Genomic DNA, 27214 nt, shown 5'->3' with positions numbered 1-27214 from the left:
TCGTTCCTGCCAAAGTTGACACCATATATCACAGTCCTTCTCACAAGCATGCCTCTGGCAGGTGGTAGTTGGCAGGTGACATGAGGTCTATGGGATGAGTCATAACTGACTTGGCCCACACTCGAAGTTTCGGTGCCAGAGATTGTCTCTGTCGAAGCTTTTGCGTCCTCATTACTGACGTTGCTGCAACATACCATGGTTCTACTTGCGTCACTGAAATAATTAGTCTTTACAACTATTGCAAGTCACAATAACTCCAACCTGGTTTTGATGAGGGCCTTTGAATTGCTCATAAAGTCACTGTGCAGCTGCAGAGGCGGCATAAGCTCTACACTTTGCGAGGTTAGGAGGAGCAAATATCACATGCCTCATGCAAGCTTGTTTCTTTATTCCAGAAAGTCTCCATATGAAAGGGCGTGCCGCAGTTAATTCATTAGGAATCCTGGAGCCTCCTTGATATCTGCAGTGTTATTTCAATTTATTTCGTGGTTGCTGACATCGTCCCAGCCACTGCCTTGTTTTTGTGCTTATTTCTTTTGGTTTTGTTTTCAACTGCCTCAGTTTTGTTCCTCCATCTGGCCGGCCAGCCAGCACTCCTCAAAAGAAAAAGTTGAGACACCTCTTCCCTGCGCTCAGCACATTATCTCAATCTTTTTTTTTATTAATTATTTTTTATCTCAATCCACAGACGTAGTGTGGTCCTCTTTCCTTGCCTCGCTTTTCATTTCACACGACCCTGTCTGAAGAGCTTGAAGGCATCATTGTAATTAGTGCTCCTACTATAGCCTCACCTGTTCTTTTATGCCGTCTATGCCATCGTTACCGTATCTCACAGTCTGTTCACCTGGCCTTTTGTGCCACTGAGCCGCTGAGTCTTCCTCTCTGAAATTTTTTTAAGCTGTCAGTCAGTGACCTTCATGCGCCGTCTTTTTCTTGGCCTCCTTCCACGCGTTGCTTTCTGCCATGTTTACAGGAAAGATGCAAAAAGCACGCAGAAGCAGCATGCAGCAATTTTCGCGGAGGAAGTGCTTTGAGATGACAATGCAGAATGCTGCGGTTGGCAGCATATGCCAAAGAAGAAATGTGCACGTGGCGTGTGTGGAATGTCAATGCAAACGACTCAACAATGGTGAGCCGCGAACGCGAGGCCAGTGCAGAGATGGCACTTTTTTGCCTCTGTCCATGGATAGAGCCGTGGATTCTCCTCTTCCAAAGCTAAACATTGAGAGCCTGTCTCGTTGGGTTACCAGGAATAAAAAAAAAAAGACTCCAGCGAGCGCACACCCGCACATGCCAACACCGCGCGGCTCAACATAGGCTTTAAGCCCCGCCCCCCCCCCCCCCCCCCCTTCTCCAGTATACAGTCGAACCCGGATATATCAAACTCGAAGGGGATCGCGAAATAGTTCGATATATCGATAATTCGATATACAGAAATCGGCTTGCGGCGGCACTTACGATGCGAAAAAACGATACCGCATTTGTCGCGTAATCAACCCACTCGCATAATGAACCCACCCTTCACATTTGCACTCGAGAATTTAAAAAAAAAAATGCGTTAAGGCTAGCTCGCTCACATGCGAGCGACGAGCGGCAGCGACAGAGCGAAAATTTTCAAACTTGTTGGAACTGCGTCCCTCTCACCGCTCGAGCCACCGCGGCAGCTCAAAACAAGGTTTCTGTGTCGCCGCGGCGGCAGGAAATCGCGAGCATTTTCGCTTGCATGTCGATTGCGCGCGTCAGTCCGTTTCGGTCGTCTCATCCACAGCTCATTGGCAGCATGCCAAGATGCTGCGCAGCGATAACGTCAGGGCGCGTTTATCTTTTTATAGCTCCTGTGGTGGCGGGGAGCGAACTTGGCAGAGTGCCCGTGATGGCTTGATTGCACGAGCCACGCCGCGCTTGGGGCGGGCGTCATGATCGCAGCAGCTGACCGCGTGCTTTCGCCGATTCATCATGCAAGGATAAACGATAAAAAAATATAAAATGAACATCTCCGCAAAAAAAAAAAAAAAAAAAAGGAAAAAATCCCTGCCGCTTTTTAACGTCTGCAGCCGCTATACTTACGCTACGCCGCACGTACAGCCCAACAATAGGAAAGAAAAAAAAAAAAAACAGAGCTGGCGCTTCTTAACATCCGCAGGTGCCATAGCCACGTCCGCCGCCGCGCTGCCGCACGAAGAGGGTTCGCAACACACGCTGGAGAAAGCGTCCGACGTCTGTCTGAAAACGGGCTGAGCTGGCTTGGCGCATGCGTTGCGCGTGCTGAAGGAGAGAGATAGCTCAGCAAAAGAATGGGCACACCCACGCACATGGCTTGCAAGCGTCATGTGTTGGCGCGCGGGAAACGACAACTGCAGATGTGCGCGCCATTAGGGAATGGGTGCGGCGCTGCCCAGACCTGCTGTCACCGAACTGTCCCCTCTCATTCCTTCCGCGCGTGGCTTGAAAACGTCACACGGCAAACGGCCAAGGGTGATGCGATCGTCTTTGGGGAAGGCACACTTTCCAGTTTGTGGTGCGGAGTTCGATATATTGACCAACCGGTGAAATTGAGTTCGATATATGACGCGGCTTTCCTATACTTTTACATGAGGTTTTCAAGGGGATATTTCGTGAGTTCGATATAACCAAAATTCGATATATCCGGGTTCGATATAACCGGGTTCGACTGTACTCCTTTTGCACTCTTCTAAACACCCAATCTTCTTTCCTCTCCTACTACTCAGTAATAAAAAAAATTGTCTTCAGTTGTCTTCAGCAGTTCAATGTGAGAACTACGTTGCCAGGTTCAGGAATGCGATCTAAAGCCGGGCTGGCGCAAACAAAGTGAAGGCGCATAAATGATGTTTACAAAGCCCGACCAATAGTGGCTTTCATTGTGACTGTAGCTAGACTGCACTGCTCGCACCCAGCAACCACCGAGCCCCCATACTTACACCATGATTTGCGTCATTTTTTGGCAATTTCGACATCAGAAAAAAACCCAAGTTTGAATCATAGTGACACCAAAAATTTTGAGATCTTCAAACTGAAACCTTTCAGCAGAAAATGCATCCTTCTAAAATTATCGGACTTTGCTGGCAAAAATTTCATAGCTGTTCTTCCTTTAGGGATGGATGCCTTGCTCCTTTGTGCCATTGCATGGTCCCTACAGCCAAGGCTCTTGTATGTAAGCGCCTCAGTGTTAGTTCTCAAGAAGCTTTGTACCCTTGCTCCAAGGCAATCCCAAGAAGCTGTCTCGTTTCACCGGTTCATGTCACATCCCAATGGGAATTGTTCGCTCATATGTTGGCACAGTGTGCCATATTCAGATGACTTGGCAGAAGTCACGGTGGTTCTGCAGTTCGTTGCCAAATGTGAGAACCCAAAATTTATGAAAAGTTTGATGTAATAGATGGGAGATCGTATTATCCAGAAATGCATTAAGTGGAAGAAAACTAGTGTAACTGTATGCAACATTTTCATTGCCCCTATCCTGAATGCAGCCACTACTGCCTATCCACTCTGGGGTCAAAACTTGCTTACTCTGCATTGCTTTGATGGTTTGGTTTGTGAGGTTTAACGTCCCAAAGCGACTCAGACTATGCGAGACACCGTAGTGGAGGACTCAGAAAATTTCGACCACTTGGGGTTCTTTAACGTGCACTGACATCGCACAGCAAACAGGCGCCTTGCGTTTCGCCTCCATCGAAAAGCGGCCACCGAGGCCGGGGTTCGAGCCCACGTCCTTGGGCACAGTAGTCGAGCGCCATAGCCACTGCGCCACACTGGCGGGGCACTCATTGCTTTGATGAATTCCTTATAGTACTTATACAAGTGTCTGTTCACGATACAGTCAAACCCGAATATAACGAACTCGGATAGAGCGGATTATGTTTTATATCGAACACTCGAATTTCCGCTAGCATTATGCATATAAAATGTATTTTTCAACGAACTACACATCGGATATAGCGAACTCAGCGCGCGCGATCGGTCGCCAAACGCCCGCCAACGGGCGGGCCTTTGTGCCGGCTCCGAGTTCTCTCCGGGCAGCCCACGCTGCCGGGCCGCAATACTTCTAGCGCATGCCGTTGTCAGATGGGAGGGGGATTGGCGACGGCTCCGTTCCCCAAGGTCTCACACAGCGCATACGTCATCACGCGCCCGCTAGGATGCTTCTGCTGCTTCTGCGCCGATGCCACGCTTCCGTAAAATGCAGGAGGGGCTCTCTACAGCAGCTTCCACGAGGGACCCTCCTGTACGCATGCGCGGCCGTCGCCCGGAGTAGCGTGAGTAGCCTTTAAAATCCGCGCCATCGGCCAGCCTCTCTTTGCAGCGCTCCTATTCGGCAGCTGCCTACCATGTGATCAAAGACGTTCGAGCAGCTCCGAACCTATTGCGCTTCGAGAAAGAAGCAACACCGGCCAGAACTGGTTTCAAGTTTGGGCGAAGGGAAGGCAGCCTCCGAACAACGAACGCGTCAGTGGCGAACTTTCCGCATCCTCGGAGCTTTCTTTGTTCGCGTTTGCAAGTCGTGCTGCTGCTATCCTCACGATTCCGGACGTGCCTACGTTGCTGCTGGCTTGCATTCCGGTGCTACATCCTGCAAGATGACGAGGAAGCAGCGGCGTGCCCTACCGCTTTCCGACAAGCTGGAGATAATTCGCCGCGTTGGCCGCGGCGAAAAAAAGTCTGACGTTGCCGCGCATTTCAAGATTCCGCGGAGCACGTTAAGCACCATTTTGAAAAACCAGTCGGCCATCAGAGGCAATGCACAGGAACGACCAAATGGTGACGGCTTTCACCACCGCAAGCCGGCTTACGACCAAGTAGAGAAAGCGCTGTACCAATGGTTCTTGGACGTTCGCGCGCGAAATCTGCCGGTCTCTGGCCCCATGCTACAACAGAAGGCAAAAGATTTTGCCTTCGTCCTGGACGTCGAGGGGTTTACAGCGGGCAGTGGTTGGCTCCAACGATTTAAAGACCGCTACTCCATCACCGGGAAGGTGGTTGCAGGTGAAAGCCAAGCAGTGGACGCTGAGAGTGCTGAAAAGTGGGTGCAAGACGTGTGGCGTGCTGTCACGGAGAGATACGAACCGTGCAATGTTTTTAACACCGACGAGACTGCCTTGTTTTGGCAACTGCTGCCGAGCAGAACCTTGGCGCTAAAGAATGAGAAGTGCCATGGCGGCAAATTGAATAAGGCCCGAGTCACCGTTCTTCTCACGACAAACATGGACGGTTCATCAAAGCTGCGGCCGCTTGTCATAGGCAAGTTCAAGTCTCCTATGTGCCTGCGAGGATGAACTTCACTCCCAGTCACATACAACTCAAATTCTAAGGCCTGGATGACCAGAACATTGTTCGAAGCGTGGCTGCGTGGCTGGGACGAGGAACTTGCAACGAGCGGGCGAAAGATTTGCCTCCTCCTCGATAACTGTTCTGCGCACCACTGCGGCGTCACGCTCAAGAACATCGAGCTTTGTTTCCTGCCACCGAACGCAACAGCGGTTTTGCAGCCCCTCGATCAGGGAATCATCCGTGCTTTCAAGCTGGGCTACAGGAAACGCGTCGTTGAGCGGCTGTTGGTGAAATTGCGGGTTAACGACGAGCTCAAGATTAATTTGCTGGCCGCAATAGAAATGATTAACCGTGCCTGGCAAGACGTGACGCAATCCACAATCCGCAACTGCTTCCACCATGCTGGACTATGTCGAGAGGATGCAGAAGCTGCTAGTGAAGCGCGCACTGTGCAAGATGACAGCGATGTTGCCACGCTGTGGGAAGAACTCGCTGATGTTCCGGACGCTGTGCCCGAAGAAGTTGCCCTGGAGGATTTTCTCACTGTTGACGACAACGTAGCCGTGACAGCGAGCCCGTTGGACTCGGAAATTGTTGCCGACATGCTGGCATCTGGTGCGAACAAGGAGACCGAGGAGCCGCCGCCGGAGGACGATCGCCCTCGCCCGAAGCCCTCGCTGCCACCGATCTGCTGCGCCGATACTGCTCCGGAATACAGGGAAGCGGACTGGAGTTTGTGGAAATGATGTTGCGTGTGGAAAGTGCGATTCTCGCTGATGGAGTTAAATGCATTTATCTGCAATAAATTTCTTTTGTAGATTCATGGTGAGCGGCACGGTTTTTCTTTAGTTAGTGCGTTTTCGCTGCGCTGTCTGGACATAGTGTATAACGAATTTGGTACTGAAGTTCGTTATAAACGGGTTTGGTTATAGCGAAATACTTTACATAGCGAACAAATTGCGTTGAATTACGCAGTTCGTTATAACCGGGTTTGACTGTAGCATCACATACTGGGAAACAATCTTCGCAACTCTTGCAATGCTTAACAAATTCCGATCCTCCGGCCAGTGATTGAACAGCCCTACGATGCTATCTTATGCGGTCATTCACGCACCTTCCAGTTTGGCCAATATATACTTTGCCACAGGCAAGCGGAATTGTGTACACGACTCCCATTCTACAGGTCACAAATTTAGTTTGGTGCTTTTTGCTGCAGCATGGCTTCTTCGTTTCTGTGACTGCGGAGCATAGCCGTACTAGCTTATTAGGAACTGTGAAATGTACCCCCAGACAACACTTCTGTGCCCCTTTTTTGAGGCCATGAGAAAGGCTGTGGATATAAGGGATTGCCACCTGCCACTTCTGCCTTTCTGCAGATGCTTTCGTTTTGGCACCACCAAGGGCGAGATTAGGTTCCATTATCAATACTTCGACCACCGCAATCACCATTTCATGGGAGAAGCCCGCCTTGGCCAAACGGTTAGCCTGCTCTAGAAGACTGGCTTCCATGTTATGCGTGCACGACTTTTGCAATGACACACTAGGCCCGTTCATCACTATGCCACACTTCACTAACTTCAAATGTGCCGAATAGTTTAAAACCTGCTTTTTCAAATGTGGTTTATAGGCCCAGCATGTGTGCTTTTCCGTGATGCAGAGGGACAATTCTAAAAACTGAATACAGCCATTTATCGGAAGCTCATGAGTGAATCAAAGCCCTCCAGAGCACCTATTAAACACCTCTAAAACACTAGAAACAGCATACCCGCCAGGCAACTGTTCAATTCAACAAACACCAGATAGTCATCAACATATCTAAAGCATTTTACAATACTCCTATCTAAACACTCAGCAATCCACTTGTCACCACAGTGCTAAAAATATATCACTCAGGATACAAATTCCTTTCTTCTGGATAAAACATTCATCCCTGAACCGCAAGACTGTTGCTCTCAGGTAAAAGATAAATAAATCCAAAAAGCTGTCAATCAACAATCCACAGGCATTTTGAAAACTACATAAAGGGGCCGAGAAAAAAGAAAGGGAAATTACTGAAACCTTCAAAACTGACAAGGCGGGCGACATCTGTGTTAGCGCCCCTTCCCTTGCGTTGGGAGGAAAAGAAAAAAAGAAATTACTCATCTTAGTAATCCATGCCACATAGGAAAGAGGGAGGAAGGGGGGGGGGGGGGGGACCATGTGTGAATGACGAGGCACCTGAGTGTGCTCACTGATTGCCATATATACATTGTCACGGGCGAAAGCCCAAAGCGACGACGAAGAATGCGCCGTGTCGATATGTCATGTTTGTGTACAGTAAAAACTAGTTGCAGTCTAGCAGGTGCTCCTTTTGTATTGTGTTCTTTGTGTCCGTGTGTTTTTATAGTGTTTTTACGGCATTTCAGGTTGCATGTACTATATAAAATACTTCTCTTAGACCCATGACACACCAGCCCCAGAGGCACTGCTCTTGGAGAGCCACGTGAAGCATTATGAAAGACAATCTAAATGGCTTAAGTTTCAGCTACTTCTTTTTCAAAGTTTTTAAAGATTGCACTGGCTACTCTCAGTGATTGGGCACATTAGCTGGTGACAGCAGCTGCTTCGAATGTTAGCCTTAACTGGAGGGCACAAAAGGCAGAAATACATCTCAAGCAGTTTTTACACAGAGAGCGCAAGGAACCAGACACAAATGTTACCATAATGCTTGGTCTATCCGACCAACTCGAATAAAGTTAATCTTACAGGGGACAATTAGTATCAGTAAAATAGCCTTGAATGCTTAGCACCAGGCTCTCCTATAAAGCTGATAAATTCAATGCACCAACTCACCTGGCTGGATGATATTTTGAACTCTGTGCTGATCTTGTATGCAGCATCTTTATAGATCTCGGGCACAGGAATGTCATTTTCAATGGCAATCATTTTCAATCCAAACAGCAGCCGGTCAACACCACACCCATTAATGGCCTTGAAAAAAGTGCACAAGACATTTTTCAATCCACAAAACAAATTCCACCTTTTTAATACACATTAGTAAGCAGTAGCTTAGGTCAAGCAAAATTTCTCCAAATATAACTGACATACTGCATGTTTCTTGGAAGCCATATTTGTTAGCCTGCTGCTCTCATCAGTAAACAGTACTTATAACTGATTATTAAGGGTGGACGCAGCACATGAACGACAAAGATCGGCCCCAAAAATCAGATTTTCATTAGCTTCATCTTCGTATTCCAAATACCCTTCTACACCTTCATACAAATTTTGGCATCAAAAGTATGTTTACTTCACCAATTATAACAGTAAATTACAGTAACTACAGCACATGGACCTTTAAATTGAGGTCTGAATTCACACTATTTCAACTGCTCGCTGCTTGGGAACAGCATGCTCCACTGAAGCCACTTTGGTCTTGTTTGAAAGCTCTGGTTTCCAGTTTTTTCCACCCCCTTTTTTTTTTCAGTAAGCAATCTCGAGAACCATGAAGACGAAAAAGTAACAACAAAAATGATGCCCAGAACATACTTCTATTGGTTGTGATCAATGTGACTGAAATGGCAGTTTCTGACTGGCTAGGGAAGCTTGTCAGTTTACAGCCTCGTGGCGAGGCAACTGCAGTGACGTACCGACAAATGGAGCTCGCCCCAAAATTGGTAGAGCAGCAACCCATTCAACATCAACCTCTTGGCTATGGAAGCAATGCTATTGACAGTAAATGGCAAGACAGCCATGAAAGGCATATTTGTGGCAATGATGGTGTCTCGCCATAGGATGCATCACAGAAGTGGAGAAGTTTTTACGAAGACCCATGTTTTTGTCATAGAGGCAACATAGCAGAGGTCTATGATGGCACTTGGATGACTTGTGGTCACTACTCAGACATAGGTGCTGGCAGCGATTTCCTCGCACAACCCCTTGCTTTTCTGAAGCCACAGTAAAGGAAATTTCGTTTAATAGCGCTGGAAGACAGGCATATACGCAAAGGGGCACATTATCCAAAGCTGGCTTGTGGTGGAAGAAATCACACTTCCAAACAAAAGAAAGTATGGCGAATACAACAACCACCCTGGCCTCAAAGTGGCAGGGCCAGGGTGCAAGCATAAGAAGCGGTTTATGCTTGAATGCTTCACCTTGAATGTAATGGATACATTTGTACTCCCTTTGAAAAACATTTACAAAGATGATGCTGACATGAGCAGTGAAGCTGGTGGACTATGTTACAGCTACATTCAGAAAAAATGCTGTTATTACACTTGTGGATCGCTTCCTCAAGGCCACTGGCAGCTCTAAACAATGCCATCTAAGCAACTACAATGACAACGGTGGATTTCTGTCCTCTGATTGAGACAACCACGGAGGAAAATGTGCACCTTTCTGTGGAAGCAGTGCTTGATGAAGTATAAACTTCAGCAGAGAAACTTCTTGAAAATGGCACTTTCATTCCGGTATTAACAGACCAAAACAAGAAAACTGATGCATCAGTTAATACGGTACAAAGACCTAATTCTCGACAACCTTCAGCAGCGACTTGTTGACCTCACCAGAACTCTGCGATATTTCTATGTGTGCCTGTTGCAAAGCCAAGAGACAGCAAACTTGAGCGAAGCCCTTCCAGCAGTCTGCTCGCCATATGACAAAGAACATAGGAGAATATAGATACAGAGTGAAATATCTACTGGCTGCTAAAGAAGGAAAATTACGTCCACAGCATTTCTATCTTCACTTCTCGCTGTTCCCCACTCTGTTACTATGTTTCCCACGTTGCAAGATGTTGTCAGTCTTCTTCTGTTGCTACCAATCACCACAGCCAGCGTCGAACACTCTTTTTTTAGGTTTTGATGTCAGAATGAAGCCCCCTCCTCCCCAATCACGTCAATAAGCTCCTGAGGATCATCACTGAAGGCCTGGAACTACCAGATGACTGAGATGCCACTGACAATGGCTGACACATTTTTAATTTTATTGCTTAAAACGGTGCAGTGTTACCGTGAGCAACTAAAGTAGATGCAATTGTTCTCAATATGGGGGCTGAGAATGTGGAAATTTATTTCTTGTGGTTTAGTTGTTTTATTAGTAGGAAGTACATAGATGGTCACATCTTGGTTCAAATTTATTTCGCTAATTCAGTGAATGATTGGAATGTGCAAAGTGCCTGTACTTGCACATATTCAACCAATTATTGTGTGTGGCAGCCGTAAATTAATATCTAGATGAGTCAGTGCCATGCAAATCATTGTGGCTCATATCAAAGCTCCGATACACACCTCTCACATGTGTAAGTGTCGAACATGGATTCAAATTCAATGCTTGTGTTGAACCGTTGCACTACACAGTCAAGCCCAGATATATCGAGCTCTAATAATTCGACCTTTGGTTATATCGACCTCAAGGTGTATCCCCTTGAAAATCTCGTGCAAAAGTACAGGAAAGATGTGTCATATATCGAACTCCAATTGCACTGGCCTTTCAATATATTGAACTCCACACCCAGCACTGGAAGGTGCACCTTCCCCAAAGACTATCACACCATTGTTAATCAAAAACAGCGCGAACAGGAAGACACAAGACAACATAAAAGGAAGCTACAGGACAAGTGCTGACTCACAACTCAGCCTCAACCTTTAATCCAAGGCCCAGACAAAAACAAATGTGACGAAAACGAAGCTTTCGCGTGAAACACCCCTGGGTTCATCTGCTAAACAAAAAGTCACTCAAAAAAGAAACCTCTTTGCTTGAAAGAGCAAGAGAAGTCTTGCTAACGCACTTGATGTCTTTTGAAATAAAATATGCTTCAACCAGTTCTCTCGTTAACTTTTCTTTGTGCCGATATAAAATTCTAACCTGGTCAAATAGGGGAGTACACTTCTTCATTGTCTCACAGGAATGGCAATGGGAGACCAGAAAAGTCTTGTTCTTCCCACTTTCCAAACATTATTTTGGTGTTCCTGTAGCCTCTTGTTAATACACCGCCCGGTTTGTCCTATATAACAGGCTCCATAAGAGAGTGAAAACCTGCACACAACACCAGTCTTGCAGCTGGCAAACAGGTCTGTCAATATTAACCCCATATTCCTGCTTCTTAGATTCTCGTTCCCTTTGAATAGCCAGGCAAATCCTCTTCATCTTGAGCGGGGCGGTCAATGCAACATCAACACCATGTCTCTTGACAACATTCTTGAGGCCATGTGAAATCCTATGTACTATTGTGCGCAAAAGTGGGGAGACCACGGCTTCGAGGGCTGGAGCGGCACCCATCGTGACGCAAGAGTTTCCCTCGCTCTCGGTATGGCGCTTATCATGACTGACAAACTTCTAGTGTGGCATGATAAGCGCCAGCCCAAGAGCGAGGGAAAGTCTTGCGTCACGCCGGGCACTCTCGAAGCGAGCGAGCCGCGCGAGCTAGCAGCGATGCAGTGCGTCCCTGCAGCCGTTCGGCCGCCGAAGCCGTGGTTTCCTGACTTTTGCGCACGATGGTACATACGGTACCACCGCAACTTTCCTCTTCTTCTCACCCATGCTGGGTAGGGATTTCTGCCTGACCATTCTTTTTATGCTCTTCAGTAGACGAGAACAGGCCTCATTAATAACGGAATCGATCCCTAGCTCTACGCGACACATAGACAGCAATAAAAAATTAAATTTAAAATGGTTGCCGCTTCTCCCCTATCATCCATACCCTCTACCCCTCCTAGAAATTCATAGGAACACTCCTAATTTCAATTCCTGAGGCATTAGTGCAGTGACTGAACTATTCACAGGGTACATACTAGACTACACTGTGCTTTCATTGGACCAAAGTCTGACCAATTTTGAGTGCTTGGAAGTGGAAGGCAAGAAATCAGAGCCAGAAAAATTGTGACAGCAAAGCTGGTCACAAGGAGGCAGAAGCTGGCATCATAATTGTCTGAAGGTCTCTAGAGTGACAGGGATTGTAGTAAACAACCATATTGTGTGATGGCATACCTGCCAACCTGGCGAGATCAAAAATCTTAAGGTTTTTATTCATGCCAATGAGGAGTGAGAGGGAAGGAGGGGGGGGGGGGGGGGGGTGCTGTGTTTCTAAACAACCTAAACCTACACAAAAGTTGCCACAGTTTTCTCTTAGCGCCGGTGCGCTGTTTTAGGTTTTTAATGTGAATCCATTATTACCCTCATTACACGCAATTCTGTTCAGACCGTTTTTGGCTGTGATGGTTTGGAGAGATGAGCTATCACGCCTTTGTCAGGCACAGCGCCACTCGGTAACAAGGCACACGGCCGAGCATGATACAGGAGGATCAGATGGCCTGACGTTTGGACAACCACCCTTCAAAGCTAAGAGTACCGAGAGGACACCCTTTAGCAAAGATCAAAGGCAAAGCCAGCGAAGCTTCTGCTTCTAGTGCAGCTGCATCGGTTGCATGCCGCTGCCAACGAATTTGCCACCGCCTACAATCGGGAGATTTAGGACAGTGATAGCACAATCGGAAAGTTTGATCAAAATTCAGAAGTCTTCCAGGAAAACTGGGAGAGTTGGCAGGTATGCGAGAGTAATAGCTGTACATTTATTGCTATCTAAGAAGCAAAAGTCTAGGGATTCATTGATGTGCAAAACAAGGACTGCGTGCACCACGTTCAAAAGCACATGGGATAGCAGAGTGGAATTTAGTGCAAAAGCAAAAAGAAGAGGGGAAGCAAAACTTTTGAGGGAGAGGCAGCCAACAAATGAGGTCATCATGAAACTGACGAGACACAGCAAAGAGGAGGACAGGACAAGGCTGGACTATCAACTGAATGTTTAATGATCTGAAGAAAATGAAAAGCTCGCGCGCAACCCAACCAGTGGAATGGCAAGACAATGGGAGGAAGATGAAGACGAAAATTCAAAGCCAATTCAAAGTCAAGGCCTAACTAACGACTTTTCTAGTAGATCCAATTCCTTACAATGAAGGCTAACCGACGCCTTAGCCACACACTTGTCCTTGGCTTTAGCAATATAAAATGCTTCAACCAACTCCCTGCAGAGTTGATTACCATTGCTATAAAGTACACCCGTATTATTGAAGTCAGGCGCACAAAGAGACGGGTCGTGCTTCGACTTACACTCTCGGGATTGCACATGTAGCGCAAGATTGGAACTCGCCTTCCCTCCCAGAGAGTTAGAGTGTTCCGTCAGGCGCACGTTGAGGCATCTGCCTGTCTGTCCGTAGTAGCACCGGCCACAATTCAGCGGAATGCGGTAGACCACATTCTTTCTGCAGGAGGTGAACTTTTTCTTATGTGACACTGCACATCGAAAACTATCACGAGGTACACTGTCAAGCTCCTTTCGAACTCTAGCGCACAAGCCTCCTATCTTGTTTCTCGTTGTAAATACAACGTCAACGTCGTACCTTGCCGCCAGTTTCTTTAGTCGGTGAGAAACGCCGTGGAGGTAAGGTATGGCAGCCACCTTCTTTCGTCGCATCGCCACAACAACATCCCCCTGCACCGTTTTACTCTTCCTCGATCGCGTTAAAACACGTTCTGACAAGCGAGCGAGATGGATAGTTGGATAGCCTGCCGCCAACAACTTCGAAATTTGTTTTGAAAAAGCATCTTCGACACGGTGATGGCATGATTTACGTAATGCGGACTTGATGCATGCGACCGCCAACCCATCCTTTACCAACCTCGAGTGGTTCGATTCAAAGCTAAGCAGAGGCTTCCCTGACCTGGGGCTGTAGCACCAACACACGTGATTGTCTTCAAAGCACAAGTCCAAATCCAGAAACTGTATATGGTGATCTTTCGGAAACTCATACGTGAAAGACAGACCCTGACCTTGCTCCTTGAACATCCGTAACACATCTTGCGCCAAACTATCGAAACCATCCTTATCCAAGAAAATAAGGTAGTCATCAACGTAGCGAAACGCTACTATACCGATGGCGTCCAAACTTGGCTTCAATGCGGAATCAACTTTAGACAGAAAAATGTCGCTGAGCACAGGAGCGACTTGCGAGCCAATGCAAACCCCCGACTTCTGGATGTACGTGCTGCCTTGCCAACAGACGAAAGTGGAACTAAGGTAAAAGGATAACAGCTCCAAGAAACTAGCAACCGATATACCGCACGCATTAATGAATGCCAGTTCATCATTATCAACAGTGATGCAGTCTTGCACACACCTTAAAAGTCCGTCCTGCGGCAAAGAATAATATAAGTCCTCCACATCAATGCTCATTGCAGAGCACCTACCCGGATTTCTGTCCATTAAAAATTCTAGCACCTTAGAAGAACTCGGAATCAAAAATGGGTCCTTAATTTTTAACATCTTTAGGTGCGTCTTCAAAAATCCCGAAATCTCGTACTGCCATGTTCGACATTCCGAAACAATGGTCCTAAAAGGTATGTCCGTCTTGTGCGTCTTCGCCGAAAAGAAAACATCCAAGTTGGCGTCGGTAGCTGCCTTCACCCTCGAACTTAAAGCCTTCAGGTTGTGATCGTGTAACCAAGCGATAGCTTGCTTCCTGTAAGACGATGGCTTTGCTTTCACCTTCTTAAAATTCTTGGCAATCGCAGCCGAGGCTTTTTCAGAAAAACAGCTGTCAGGTACAACGACAAAGAGGCCTTCCTTATCAGATACCATTAGACGCATTCGTTTGTCAACCAGGTAGTCACATACTGGTTTCAGATTGTACCGTGGCCTCTGCTTACAATTCCTCGCCGCTATTACGTCCGTGGCTTCACTCAAAAACCGACTCTTCTCATCTTCCGAAACATGACGAGCAATATTTCGAGACACCGCCAGAAGATCAACTGGACTTACATCTGGTTGTAGGCAAAACTTCGGCCCACGCTCCAAGATCCGCCTGTGCCTTACATCCAACTCTTCGTCTCCCAGGATTAGCAGTTTACCCTGAACATTTGCGCGCCCCTTCCAAGAAGGCAACGTGAGGCGAACGGTCTTCCACATGAACTCCGTTAGTCCATCAGCAGTCTTGCTCCAGTCAGCTAGCTGACCTCCGCGACGAGTATCACCGCTGCCAACACAGTGGACACGTAGCATTTCTTTGTAGAGACGGGCTTGTCTCCACCATTCCGACGCCAAGATGCGACATATCCTGCTTGAATGGCCCGGAGAAGGCTGCAACCAACCACACAAGGACTGCACATCAGGAGGGCATCTTCGGTGCTTGGCATACCATGACGCTGTCCGGGCTCGACAGATGCAGAGTACGATCAAAGCCACTAACACTGACGGGTTGTGCACGTTGAAAGTAACACATGTAAAAGAGCCCAACGAACTAGTAATGAAATTCAACAAGGTTGACGACTGGGCAAGTTGGTATAGGTTCATACTTAACCAGCCAAAAGACGAGACACAGCAAAGAGGAGGACAGGACAAGGCTGGACTATCAACTGAATGTTTAATGATCTGAAGAAAATGAAAAGCTCGCGCGCAACCCAACCAGTGGAATGGCAAGACAATGGGAGGAAGATGAAGACGAAAATTCAAAGCCAATTCAAAGTCAAGGCCTAACTAACGACTTTTCTAGTAGATCCAATTCCTTACAATGAAGGCTAACCGACGCCTTAGCCACACACTTGTCCTTGGCTTTAGCAATATAAAATGCTTCAACCAACTCCCTGCAGAGTTGATTACCATTGCTATAAAGTACACCCGTATTATTGAAGTCAGGCGCACAAAGAGACGGGTCGTGCTTCGACTTACACTCTCGGGATTGCACATGTAGCGCAAGATTGGAACTCGCCTTCCCTCCCAGAGAGTTAGAGTGTTCCGTCAGGTGCACGTTGAGGCATCTGCCTGTCTGTCCGTAGTAGCACCGGCCACAATTCAGCGGAATGCGGTAGACCACATTCTTTCTGCAGGAGGTGAACTTTTTCTTATCTGACACTGCACATCGAAAACTATCACGAGGTACACTGTCAAGCCCCTTTCGAACTCTAGCGCACAAGCCTCCTATCTTGTTTCTCGTTGTAAATACAACGTCAACGTCGTACCTTGCCGCCAGTTTCTTTAGTCGGTGAGAAACGCCGTGGAGGTAAGGTATGGCAGCCACCTTCTTTCGTCGCATCGCCACATCAACATCCCCCTGCACCGTTTTACTCTTCCTCGATCGCGTTAAAACACGTTCTGACAAGCGAGCGAGATGGATAGTTGGATAGCCTGCCGCCAACAACTTCGAAATTTGTTTTGAAAAAGCATCTTCGACACGGTGATGGCATGATTTACGTAATGCGGACTTGATGCATGCGACCGCCAACCCATCCTTTACCAACCTCGAGTGGTTCGATTCAAAGCTAAGCAGAGGCTTCCCTGACCTGGGGCTGTAGCACCAACACACGTGATTGTCTTCAAAGCACAAGTCCAAATCCAGAAACTGTATATGGTGATCTTTCGGAAACTCATACGTGAAAGACAGACCCTGACCTTGCTCCTTGAACATCCGTAACACATCTTGCGCCAAACTATCGAAACCATCCTTATCCAAGAAAATAAGGTAGTCATCAACGTAGCGAAACGCTACTATACCGATGGCGTCCAAACTTGGCTTCAATGCGGAATCAACTTTAGACAGAAAAATGTCGCTGAGCACAGGAGCGACTTGCGAGCCAATGCAAACCCCTGACTTCTGGATGTACGTGCTGCCTTGCCAACAGACGAAAGTGGAACTAAGGTAAAAGGATAACAGCTCCAAGAAACTAGCAACCGATATACCGCACGCATTAATGAATGCCAGTTCATCATTATCAACAGTGATGCAGTCTTGCACACACCTTAAAAGTCCGTCCTGCGGCAAAGAATAATATAAGTCCTCCACATCAATGCTCATTGCAGAGCACCTACCCGGATTTCTGTCCATTAAAAATTCTAGCACCTTAGAAGAACTCGGAATCAAAAATGGGTCCTTAATTTTTAACATCTTTAGGTGCGTCTTCAAAAATCCCGAAATCTCGTACTGCCATGTTCGACGTTCCGAAACAATGGTCCTAAAAGGTATGTCCGTCTTGTGCGTCTTCGCCAAGGACAAGTGTGTGGCTAAGGCGTCGGTTAGCCTTCATTGTAAGGAATTGGATCTACTAGAAAAGTCGTTAGTTAGGCCTTGACTTTGAATTTTCGTCTTCATCTTCCTCCCATTGTCTTGCCATTCCACTGGTTGGGTTGCGCGCGAGCTTTTCATTTTCTTCAGATCATTAAACATTCAGTTGATAGTCCAGCCTTGTCCTGTCCTCCTCTTTGCTGTGTCTCGTCTTTTGGCTGGTTAAGTATGAACCTATACCAACTTGCCCAGTCGTCAACCTTGTTGAATTTCATTACTAGTTCGTTGGTCTCTTTTACATGTGTTACTTTCAACGTGCACAACCCGTCAGTGTTAGTGGCTTTGATCGTACTCTGCATCTGTCGAGCCCGGACAGCGTCATGGTATGCCAAGCACCGAAGATGCCCTCCTGATGTGCAGTCCTTGTGTGGTTGGTTGCAGCCTTCTCCGGGCCATTCAAGCAGGATATGTCGCATCTTGGCGTCGGAATGGTGGAGACAAGCCCGTCTCTACAAAGAAATGCTACGTGTCCACTGTGTTGGCAGCGGTGATACTCGTCGCGGAGGTCAGCTAGCTGACTGGAGCAAGACTGCTGATGGACTAACGGAGTTCATGTGGAAGACCGTTCGCCTCACGTTGCCTTCTTGGAAGGGGCGCGCAAATGTTCAGGGTAAACTGCTAATCCTGGGAGACGACGAGTTGGATGTAAGGCACAGGCGGATCTTGGAGCGTGGGCCGAAGTTTTGCCTACAACCAGTTGTAAGTCCAGTTGATCTTCTGGCGGTGTCTCGAAATATTGCTCGTCATGTTTCGGAAGATGAGAAGAGTCGGTTTTTGAGTGAAGCCACGGACGTAATAGCGGCGAGGAATTGTAAGCAGAGGCCACGGTACAATCTGAAACCAGTATGTGACTACCTGGTTGACAAACGAATGCGTCTAATGGTATCTGATAAGGAAGGCTTCTTTGTCGTTGTACCTGACAGCTGTTTTTCTGAAAAAGCCTCGGCCGCGATTGCCAAGAATTTTAAGAAGGTGAAAGCAAAGCCATCGTCTTACAGGAAGCAAGCTATCGCTTGGTTAGACGATCACAACCTGAAGGCTTTAAGTTCGAGGGTGAAGGCAGCTACCGACGCCAACTTGGATGTTTTCTTTTCGGCGAAGACGCACAAGACGGACATACCTTTTAGGACCATTGTTTCGGAACGTCGAACATGGCAGTACGAGATTTCGGGATTTTTGAAGACGCACCTAAAGATGTTAAAAATTAAGGACCCATTTTTGATTCCGAGTTCTTCTAAGGTGCTAGAATTTTTAATGGACAGAAATCCGGGTAGGTGCTCTGCAATGAGCATTGATGTGGAGGACTTATATTATTCTTTGCCGCAGGACGGACTTTTAAGGTGTGTGCAAGACTGCATCACTGTTGATAATGATGAACTGGCATTCATTAATGCGTGCGGTATATCGGTTGCTAGTTTCTTTGAGCTGTTATCCTTTTACCTTAGTTCCACTTTCGTCTGTTGGCAAGGCAGCACGTACATCCAGAAGTCAGGGGTTTGCATTGGCTCGCAAGTCGCTCCTGTGCTCAGCGACATTTTTCTGTCTAAAGTTGATTCCGCATTGAAGCCAAGTTTGGACGCCATCGGTATAGTAGCGTTTCGCTACGTTGATGACTACCTTATTTTCTTGGCTAAGGATGGTTTCGATAGTTTGGCGCAAGATGTGTTACGGATGTTCAAGGAGCAAGGTCAGGGTCTGTCTTTCACGTACGAGTTTCCGAAAGATCACCATATACAGTTTCTGGATTTGGACTTGTGCTTTGAAGACAATCACGTGTGTTGGTGCTACAGCCCCAGGTCAGGGAAGCCTCTGCTTAGCTTTGAATCGAACCACTCGAGGTTGGTAAAGGATGGGTTGGCGGTCGCATGCATCAAGTCCGCATTACGTAAATCATGCCATCACCGTGTCGAAGATGCTTTTTCAAAACAAATTTCGAAGTTGTTGGCGGCAGGCTATCCAACTATCCATCTCGCTCGCTTGTCAGAACGTGTTTTAACGCGATCGAGGAAGAGTAAAACGGTGCAGGGGGATGTTGTTGTGGCGATGCGACGAAAGAAGGTGGCTGCCATACCTTACCTCCACGGCGTTTCTCACCGACTAAAGAAACTGGCGGCAAGGTACGACGTTGACGTTGTATTTACAACGAGAAACAAGATAGGAGGCTTGTGCGCTAGAGTTCGAAAGGGGCTTGACAGTGTACCTCGTGATAGTTTTCGATGTGCAGTGTCACATAAGAAAAAGTTCACCTCCTGCAGAAAGAATGTGGTCTACCGCATTCCGCTGAATTGTGGCCGGTGCTACTGCGGACAGACAGGCAGATGCCTCAACGTGCGCCTGACGGAACACTCTAACTCTCTGGGAGGGAAGGCGAGTTCCAATCTTGCGCTACATGTGCAATCCCGAGAGTGTAAGTCGAAGCACGACCCGTCTCTTTGTGCGCCTGACTTCAATAATACGGGTGTACTTTATAGCAATGGTAATCAACTCTGCAGGGAGTTGGTTGAAGCATTTTATATTGCTAAAGCCAAGGACAAGTGTGTGGCTAAGGCGTCGGTTAGCCTTCATTGTAAGGAATTGGATCTACTAGAAAAGTCGTTAGTTAGGCCTTGACTTTGAATCGGCTTTGAATTTTCGTCTTCATCTTCCTCCCATTGTCTTGCCATTCCACTGGTTGGGCTGTGCGCGAGCTTTTCATTTTCTTCAGATCATTAAACATTCAGTTGATAGTCCAGCCTTGTCCTGTCCTCCTCTTTGCTGTGTCTCGTCTTTTGGCTGGTTAAGTATGAACCTATACCAACTTGCCCAGTCGTCAACCTTGTTGAATTTCATTACTAGTTCGTTGGGCTCTTTTACATGTGTTACTTTCAACGTGCACAACCCGTCAGTGTTAGTGGCTTTGATCGTACTCTGCATCTGTCGAGCCCGGACAGCGTCATGGTATGCCAAGCACCGAAGATGCCCTCCTGATGTGCAGTCCTTGTGTGGTTGGTTGCAGCCTTCTCCGGGCCATTCAAGCAGGATATGTCGCATCTTGGCGTCGGAATGGTGGAGACAAGCCCGTCTCTACAAAGAAATGCTACGTGTCCACTGTGTTGGCAGCGGTGATACTCGTCGCGGAGGTCAGCTAGCTGACTGGAGCAAGACTGCTGATGGACTAACGGAGTTCATGTGGAAGACCGTTCGCCTCACGTTGCCTTCTTGGAAGGGGTGCGCAAATGTTCAGGGTAAACTGCTAATCCTGGGAGACGAAGAGTTGGATGTAAGGCACAGGCGGATCTTGGAGCGTGGGCCGAAGTTTTGCCTACAACCAGATGTAAGTCCAGTTGATCTTCTGGCGGTGTCTCGAAATATTGCTCGTCATGTTTCGGAAGATGAAAAGAGTCGGTTTTTGAGTGAAGCCACGGACGTAATAGCGGCGAGGAATTGTAAGCAGAGGCCACGGTACAATCTGAAACCAGTATGTGACTACCTGGTTGACAAACGAATGCGTCTAATGGTATCTGATAAGGAAGGCTTCTTTGTCGTTGTACCTGACAGCTGTTTTTCTGAAAAAGCCTCGGCCGCGATTGCCAAGAATTTTAAGAAGGTGAAAGCAAAGCCATCGTCTTACAGGAAGCAAGCTATCGCTTGGTTAGACGATCACAACCTGAAGGCTTTAAGTTCGAGGGTGAAGGCAGCTACCGACGCCAACTTGGATGTTTTCTTTTCGGCGAAGACGCACAAGACGGACATACCTTTTAGGACCATTGTTTCGGAACGTCGAACATGGCAGTACGAGATTTCGGGATTTTTGAAGACGCACCTAAAGATGTTAAAAATTAAGGACCCATTTTTGATTCCGAGTTCTTCTAAGGTGCTAGAATTTTTAATGGACAGAAATCCGGGTAGGTGCTCTGCAATGAGCATTGATGTGGAGGACTTATATTATTCTTTGCCGCAGGACGGACTTTTAAGGTGTGTGCAAGACTGCATCACTGTTGATAATGATGAACTGGCATTCATTAATGCGTGCGGTATATCGGTTGCTAGTTTCTTGGAGCTGTTATCCTTTTACCTTAGTTCCACTTTCGTCTGTTGGCAAGGCAGCACGTACATCCAGAAGTCAGGGGTTTGCATTGGCTCGCAAGTCGCTCCTGTGCTCAGCGACATTTTTCTGTCTAAAGTTGATTCCGCATTGAAGCCAAGTTTGGACGCCATCGGTATAGTAGCGTTTCGCTACGTTGATGACTACCTTATTTTCTTGGCTAAGAATGGTTTCGATAGTTTGGCGCAAGATGTGTTACGGATGTTCAAGGAGCAAGGTCAGGGTCTGTCTTTCACGTATGAGTTTCCGAAAGATCACCATATACAGTTTCTGGATTTGGACTTGTGCTTTGAAGACAATCACGTGTGTTGGTGCTACAGCCCCAGGTCAGGGAAGCCTCTGCTTAGCTTTGAATCGAACCACTCGAGGTTGGTAAAGGATGGGTTGGCGGTCGCATGCATCAAGTCCGCAATACGTAAATCATGCCATCACCGTGTCGAAGATGCTTTTTCAAAACAAATTTCGAAGTTGTTGGCGGCAGGCTATCCAACTATCCATCTCGCTCGCTTGTCAGAACGTGTTTTAACGCGATCGAGGAAGAGTAAAACGGTGCAGGGGGATGTTGTTGTGGCGATGCGACGAAAGAAGGTGGCTGCCATACCTTACCTCCACGGCGTTTCTCACCGACTAAAGAAACTGGCGGCAAGGTACGACGTTGACGTTGTATTTACAACGAGAAACAAGATAGGAGGCTTGTGCGCTAGAGTTCGAAAGGGGCTTGACAGTGTACCTCGTGATAGTTTTCGATGTGCAGTGTCACATAAGAAAAAGTTCACCTCCTGCAGAAAGAATGTGGTCTACCGCATTCCGCTGAATTGTGGCCGGTGCTACTACGGACAGACAGGCAGATGCCTCAACGTGCGCCTGACGGAACACTCTAACTCTCTGGGAGGGAAGGCGAGTTCCAATCTTGCGCTACATGTGCAATCCCGAGAGTGTAAGTCGAAGCACGACCCGTCTCTTTGTGCGCCTGACTTCAATAATACGGGTGTACTTTATAGCAATGGTAATCAACTCTGCAGGGAGTTGGTTGAAGCATTTTATATTGCTAAAGCCAAGGACAAGTGTGTGGCTAAGGCGTCGGTTAGCCTTCATTGTAAGGAATTGGATCTACTAGAAAAGTCGTTAGTTAGGCCTTGACTTTGAATTGGCTTTGAATTTTCGTCTTCATCTTCCTCCCATTGTCTTGCCATTCCACTGGTTGGGTTGCGCGCGAGCTTTTCATTTTCTTCAGATCATTAAACATTCAGTTGATAGTCCAGCCTTGTCCTGTCCTCCTCTTTGCTGTGTCTCGTCTTTTGGCTGGTTAAGTATGAACCTATACCAACTTGCCCAGTCGTCAACCTTGTTGGATCATGAAACTGAGCCTGTATCACAGCTGGGCTGTAAAATATAATGATGATGACGCGAATGCAATGTAGAAGTCCGTAATAACAGTAACATATAGGCATGTCACATGATCTACTGACGAAAGTTCAGATCACAGCCTATGCACAGTGTCCCCTAAATGTTGTAAGAGAAAAGGGTGAGCCAAAACCTAAGTGCCGCTACAATTTTCCCAAAGATGTGACAGAAGCAATGCTGCTCATGTACACCTGGCTCGCTGTAAAGACCCAACTCCAGAGGTACCAGAGAAGCAAGACCCATAACTTGAATGAAAGTCTCCACTCCGTGATTTGGAGTCCAGTGTCGAAGGAGCAGCATGCTTCACTCATTGCTGTGTGAGCTGCTGTTACAGACGCTGTCGTGCATTCAACACTGGGAATTTTCATTCATCAGCTGCAATTCGACAGCAGCTAGACATGAATATCACAAATAGTGGATCTTGGAGGGCAAGGGAGAAGGATCTCTATCAAAGTGCTATCTCAAAAAAGGAGCGAGAAGCCTCGCTGAGAGTGAAGAAGTTGGCTTAAAAGAGGCATAAAGATCGAATGCATCCCAATTATTCTCCCGGCGCCTTTCCTTGAAATTTTAGTTTTTCCCAATAAAGAACTTTTGAACTGCTTTTTTTTTTTAATTTCAAAATGGCCTTTTTGACACACTAGTGATTTTGGAGGAAAAATCACTCCTGTTCTATTGCAGCTGTCAACATAATTTCTTTTCTTTTGCTAGAAATATAAATGCCTGCAAGTCGAATATTTAGGAAAATCCCTCAAGATGGAGTAGATTTGTAATAAGGGAGTAACTGCTCATTGAAATCAACCTAAGCGCATCCATACAACTAGAACAAAGAGTTATACAGCTTTCTCAGGAACTTCGTAGTGAAATAAATATTCATCCTGGTACAAGGATTGAACTCGGGGCTACCGATTTTCTGGGGCAGTTGCTCCACCAGCCGAGCTAACCAGGATGATCACAGCAGATCAGATGGTAGGGTGAGAGCAAATTGATCTATAACTCACGGTGTTGGTCGCATATTTAGGGGAATCCCCCAAGGCTAAGTAGATTTGTAATAAGGGAGTAATTACTCATTGACATCCACCCAAGAGCAGATGTATGGCTATAAAGGAAAGCTATAGGAACCGGATAGCTGGATGGGTGGCGCCGCCTCTCGGTGCTCCGTTCGTTGCGGGAATGCACTGGCGACAGCCGACGCATTGGAGTGCGCAGCCTTGCTGGTTTGTATGAGATTCCTTTGGTATTCTTAGTTTTTAGGTGACGCTGTGCGTGAATATGTCCGGTGAAATGAAGACTGGGCAAACGTGTCACATTGTTGGCTGCACTGGCAGCTATGCAAACTCATTGGGCACTTCTAAGTCGATTCATTTCTACCAGTTTCCACACAAGGATGAGGGTCGGGTAACCTGAACACGGTTCGTTAAAAAACAGAGGCCTGTATCTACTACAGTAAAAGCTCGTTAATTCGACTCCCGTTAATTTGGAAAATCGGATAATTCGACCTTCACGCCTGGTCCCCAGAATTATGTATAGGAGTCTATGGGACGAAACTCTCGTTAATTCGGACAGATTTGACCGCACAACGGATAATTCGGACAACTTCGGGCAGCTACCGAGGCTCGAAAACGAAAATAAGACCAACGCGGCGCAATAGCGATACCCAAAAGCAGCATCGCCATGGACATCAATTAATCAACTTGGCTCGACTTGTGGCTGGATGGGTGCTTTTTCTTGTTTTTTCACGAGTCGACGTTACTGGCGGTGCCATTTTGTCGTTTTGCTGCTGTCGGTGCGCTATGCTGTTGTATTAAAGACTGCTCGCTTTGGTGCGGCTCATTGCTTCTCTGTTGTGCACTGGTATCACCGCACCCGCCCCCGATGGCAACACCGGCGAAACGGCCGAACAGCTACGAGGCCAAGGACTTGGCTACCAAAGTGGAAATTTTGCGGGCCCTTAAGAACGGGCTCTCCTGACAAGAAGCAATGAAAAAATATGACGTTAAAAGGAGTACTTTAAGCACTGCAGATGGCATGCGCGCTGCTGAGCACCTGGAAGGACTGAGGAAAATAGTATCCGTGCGGGTTTCTGCGGGAAAGCAGACAAGCATCCGTGATTATACTTTAAGTAATAAAGGTATGTTGAGATAAAATCGTGCATGTTTTTTTTTGTTTTTTTTTTTTGTTCTCTCGATAATTCGGACATTTGGTTAATTCGGACATATCTTACAGTCCCTAGAAGTCCGAATTAACGCGCTTTTACTGTACTTTGGTTACTGTGTGGTGGTGGAAAGTGCAGAACTTTTTAAAATCTTGTTGCATCCGCTTTGTGCCTTCTGTTCCCTATGGAGTGATGGCACGGGAGGCTCAGAGCCGAAGCCGCACTCCAGCATCTGTAGTCATTAAATTTGAAGAATACAACAGCCTAAGCTATAACTTCAGCATTTTTCCACCTATGAACAAGAAAATGCCGCCACGGAAAATGAAAAGGCAGCCACCATCATTTGAGCCATGTTACCCTCCCCAGTGATGGGAAGAAATAATGTTTGCATGCCTACTTTCGCTGGCATAGTCATAGTGCATTTTTATCTCTACAGAAAAAGCAGATAGAAGACACGAACGACTGCTATTCTCACCAAATTTTTGTCCTCTTTCCTCTCTTCTTTCATCAAGCAATGCCAGTGTCCTGAAAACCGAGCCTGCGTTGAGACTCTTCGAATTTGTTCAGATCTGTCTGTGACGCCCTTCTCACCCAATAAAAGCTCTCAATGCAAAGCGCACTCAATACCACATCGTCTCAGAAAGCAGTTATCGGCTCCATATAAAATGCGAATGAGAAAAAAAAAAAACAAAAAAAAAAAAACAAAAAAAAAACAACAGTTAACGAAAACGAGCAGCATAAGCTCACATTTTTTTTTTTTTTTCATTTTTAAGGCACGAGATCATTGTTTGGAATGTTTATAGGCCTCGCGCACATTTCTTCTCGAGTAGCAAATATTTCTCAGTTTTTTACTTAGCATCGACGTTGCGTTTACTTGACACTGATTTACGTCATGCCTCAGCTGCGCCCTCGCCCGCCTAAGCACGATGTTTCTCACTGGCCTTTTAGTGAATGCGAGATTTCCAAATTAGGACCTAGTAACACAAGGCCTTCTTACCTCGGAGAAATTGCAATTATGACTAACGCTGCAAAACAGATTTAATGGCACTCCAACAAGCCACAGTACATGTGGTACGAGCAAATTCATGGAACGCATAGAAAGCATAACACCTTAGCGAATGATCCACCACGGCAAGTACTTTAGTGTGCCCTCTAGTTTTTGCCGACCTATCTAACAACACATCACGCTCTCAGTTTTTATTCGATTGTAGTTTACGGCTTTGAAAGTACTGGATTACTGCCTTAAAATGCACTAATCAAAGGTGCTGCCAATTGCGTAACTTTCTGCGCTTGGAGAAAGCAAAATATTCATAGAACAGCATCTATCACAGTAGGTATCCAAAAAATATCATCGCCCAGAGCAGTAAAATTTACTTTTCTTTCCACAAACACCGTAGCATGTGGACAGCAACATACTCATATTATAGCATTTCCAAAGTAAATTATCTCTAGCAACTCCGAAGTGTTCAACCAGAGCACTGCTGTATCTGTTCATATCATATGATTAAGTTCAGTAGTCTTAAGGTCAAGTTGAGTGATCCATGTTAGCATAACTACGCAGGGAGTCACGGAAATCTGTTGCTTTTCTTTTCCTGCCAAAAAGGTACTCCTACTTCTGCCTTTTTTGCTCATTTCTGTATCTTTCCAGCTCTCATTACAAAGCTGAAATCATCTAATCATCTGCTATCGCTCTTTTCTAAATCGTTTCAGCCTATTGATTTTTTTTTTTTTTTCATTTGTTGCAAAGCTGAAATCATCTAATCATCTGCTATCGCTCTTTTCTAAATCGTTTCAGCCTATTGATTTCTTTTTTTTTTTATTTTTCATCAACTAGCTTCAGACCATTGAGACTACCACTACTACGATGTCATCGCTTCACGGCCCGGTGATATTTGATCTTCTACTGGGTTTAAAGAAAAAAGATTGCCGCACAATGCAGGTGCAGGTCGCGCCACCGCAGTCGTCTTCAAAGACGTTCCTAGCACATGGTGAAATCGCCCGTGCGGCATATCCGAGTATATAAGAGGAATAGCATGCGTCGGATAGTTCCGAAAACATTCACTTCCTGTCGAGGGCGACTTTTCTTTTTTCAAGAATATCCTAGTCGAAAAAACACCTTAAGCTTTGAAAGCCACACCGCAGAACAATGGCTCAGAGCAGTTAAATGCTCGCATACACCCTGCCGAACAGAGCCGGCTGCGC

General features: G+C 46.6%; 1 protein-coding gene across 2 annotated transcripts in view; it reads right to left on the bottom strand.

The window, feature by feature from the left end:
• Positions 1-27214, bottom strand: part of LOC146172287 (carnitine O-acetyltransferase-like) — a 69906-nt gene that overhangs the window by 4791 nt on the left and 37901 nt on the right. For both annotated transcript variants that reach the window (XM_084585957.1, XM_084585958.1), the window contains exon 13: positions 8119-8256. In XM_084585957.1, coding sequence (XP_084442083.1) covers positions 8119-8256 — 138 coding nt within the window. The remainder of the gene's footprint in view (positions 1-8118; positions 8257-27214) is intronic.

The sequence above is a fragment of the Amblyomma maculatum genome, unplaced genomic scaffold (assembly GCF_055883805.1).
Source record: "Amblyomma maculatum isolate TAMU_Amacu unplaced genomic scaffold, ASM5588380v1 scaffold_13, whole genome shotgun sequence".
In the NCBI taxonomy this organism is placed as follows: domain Eukaryota; kingdom Metazoa; phylum Arthropoda; class Arachnida; order Ixodida; family Ixodidae; genus Amblyomma; species Amblyomma maculatum.
This window is presented reverse-complemented; position numbering and strand designations above follow the sequence as displayed.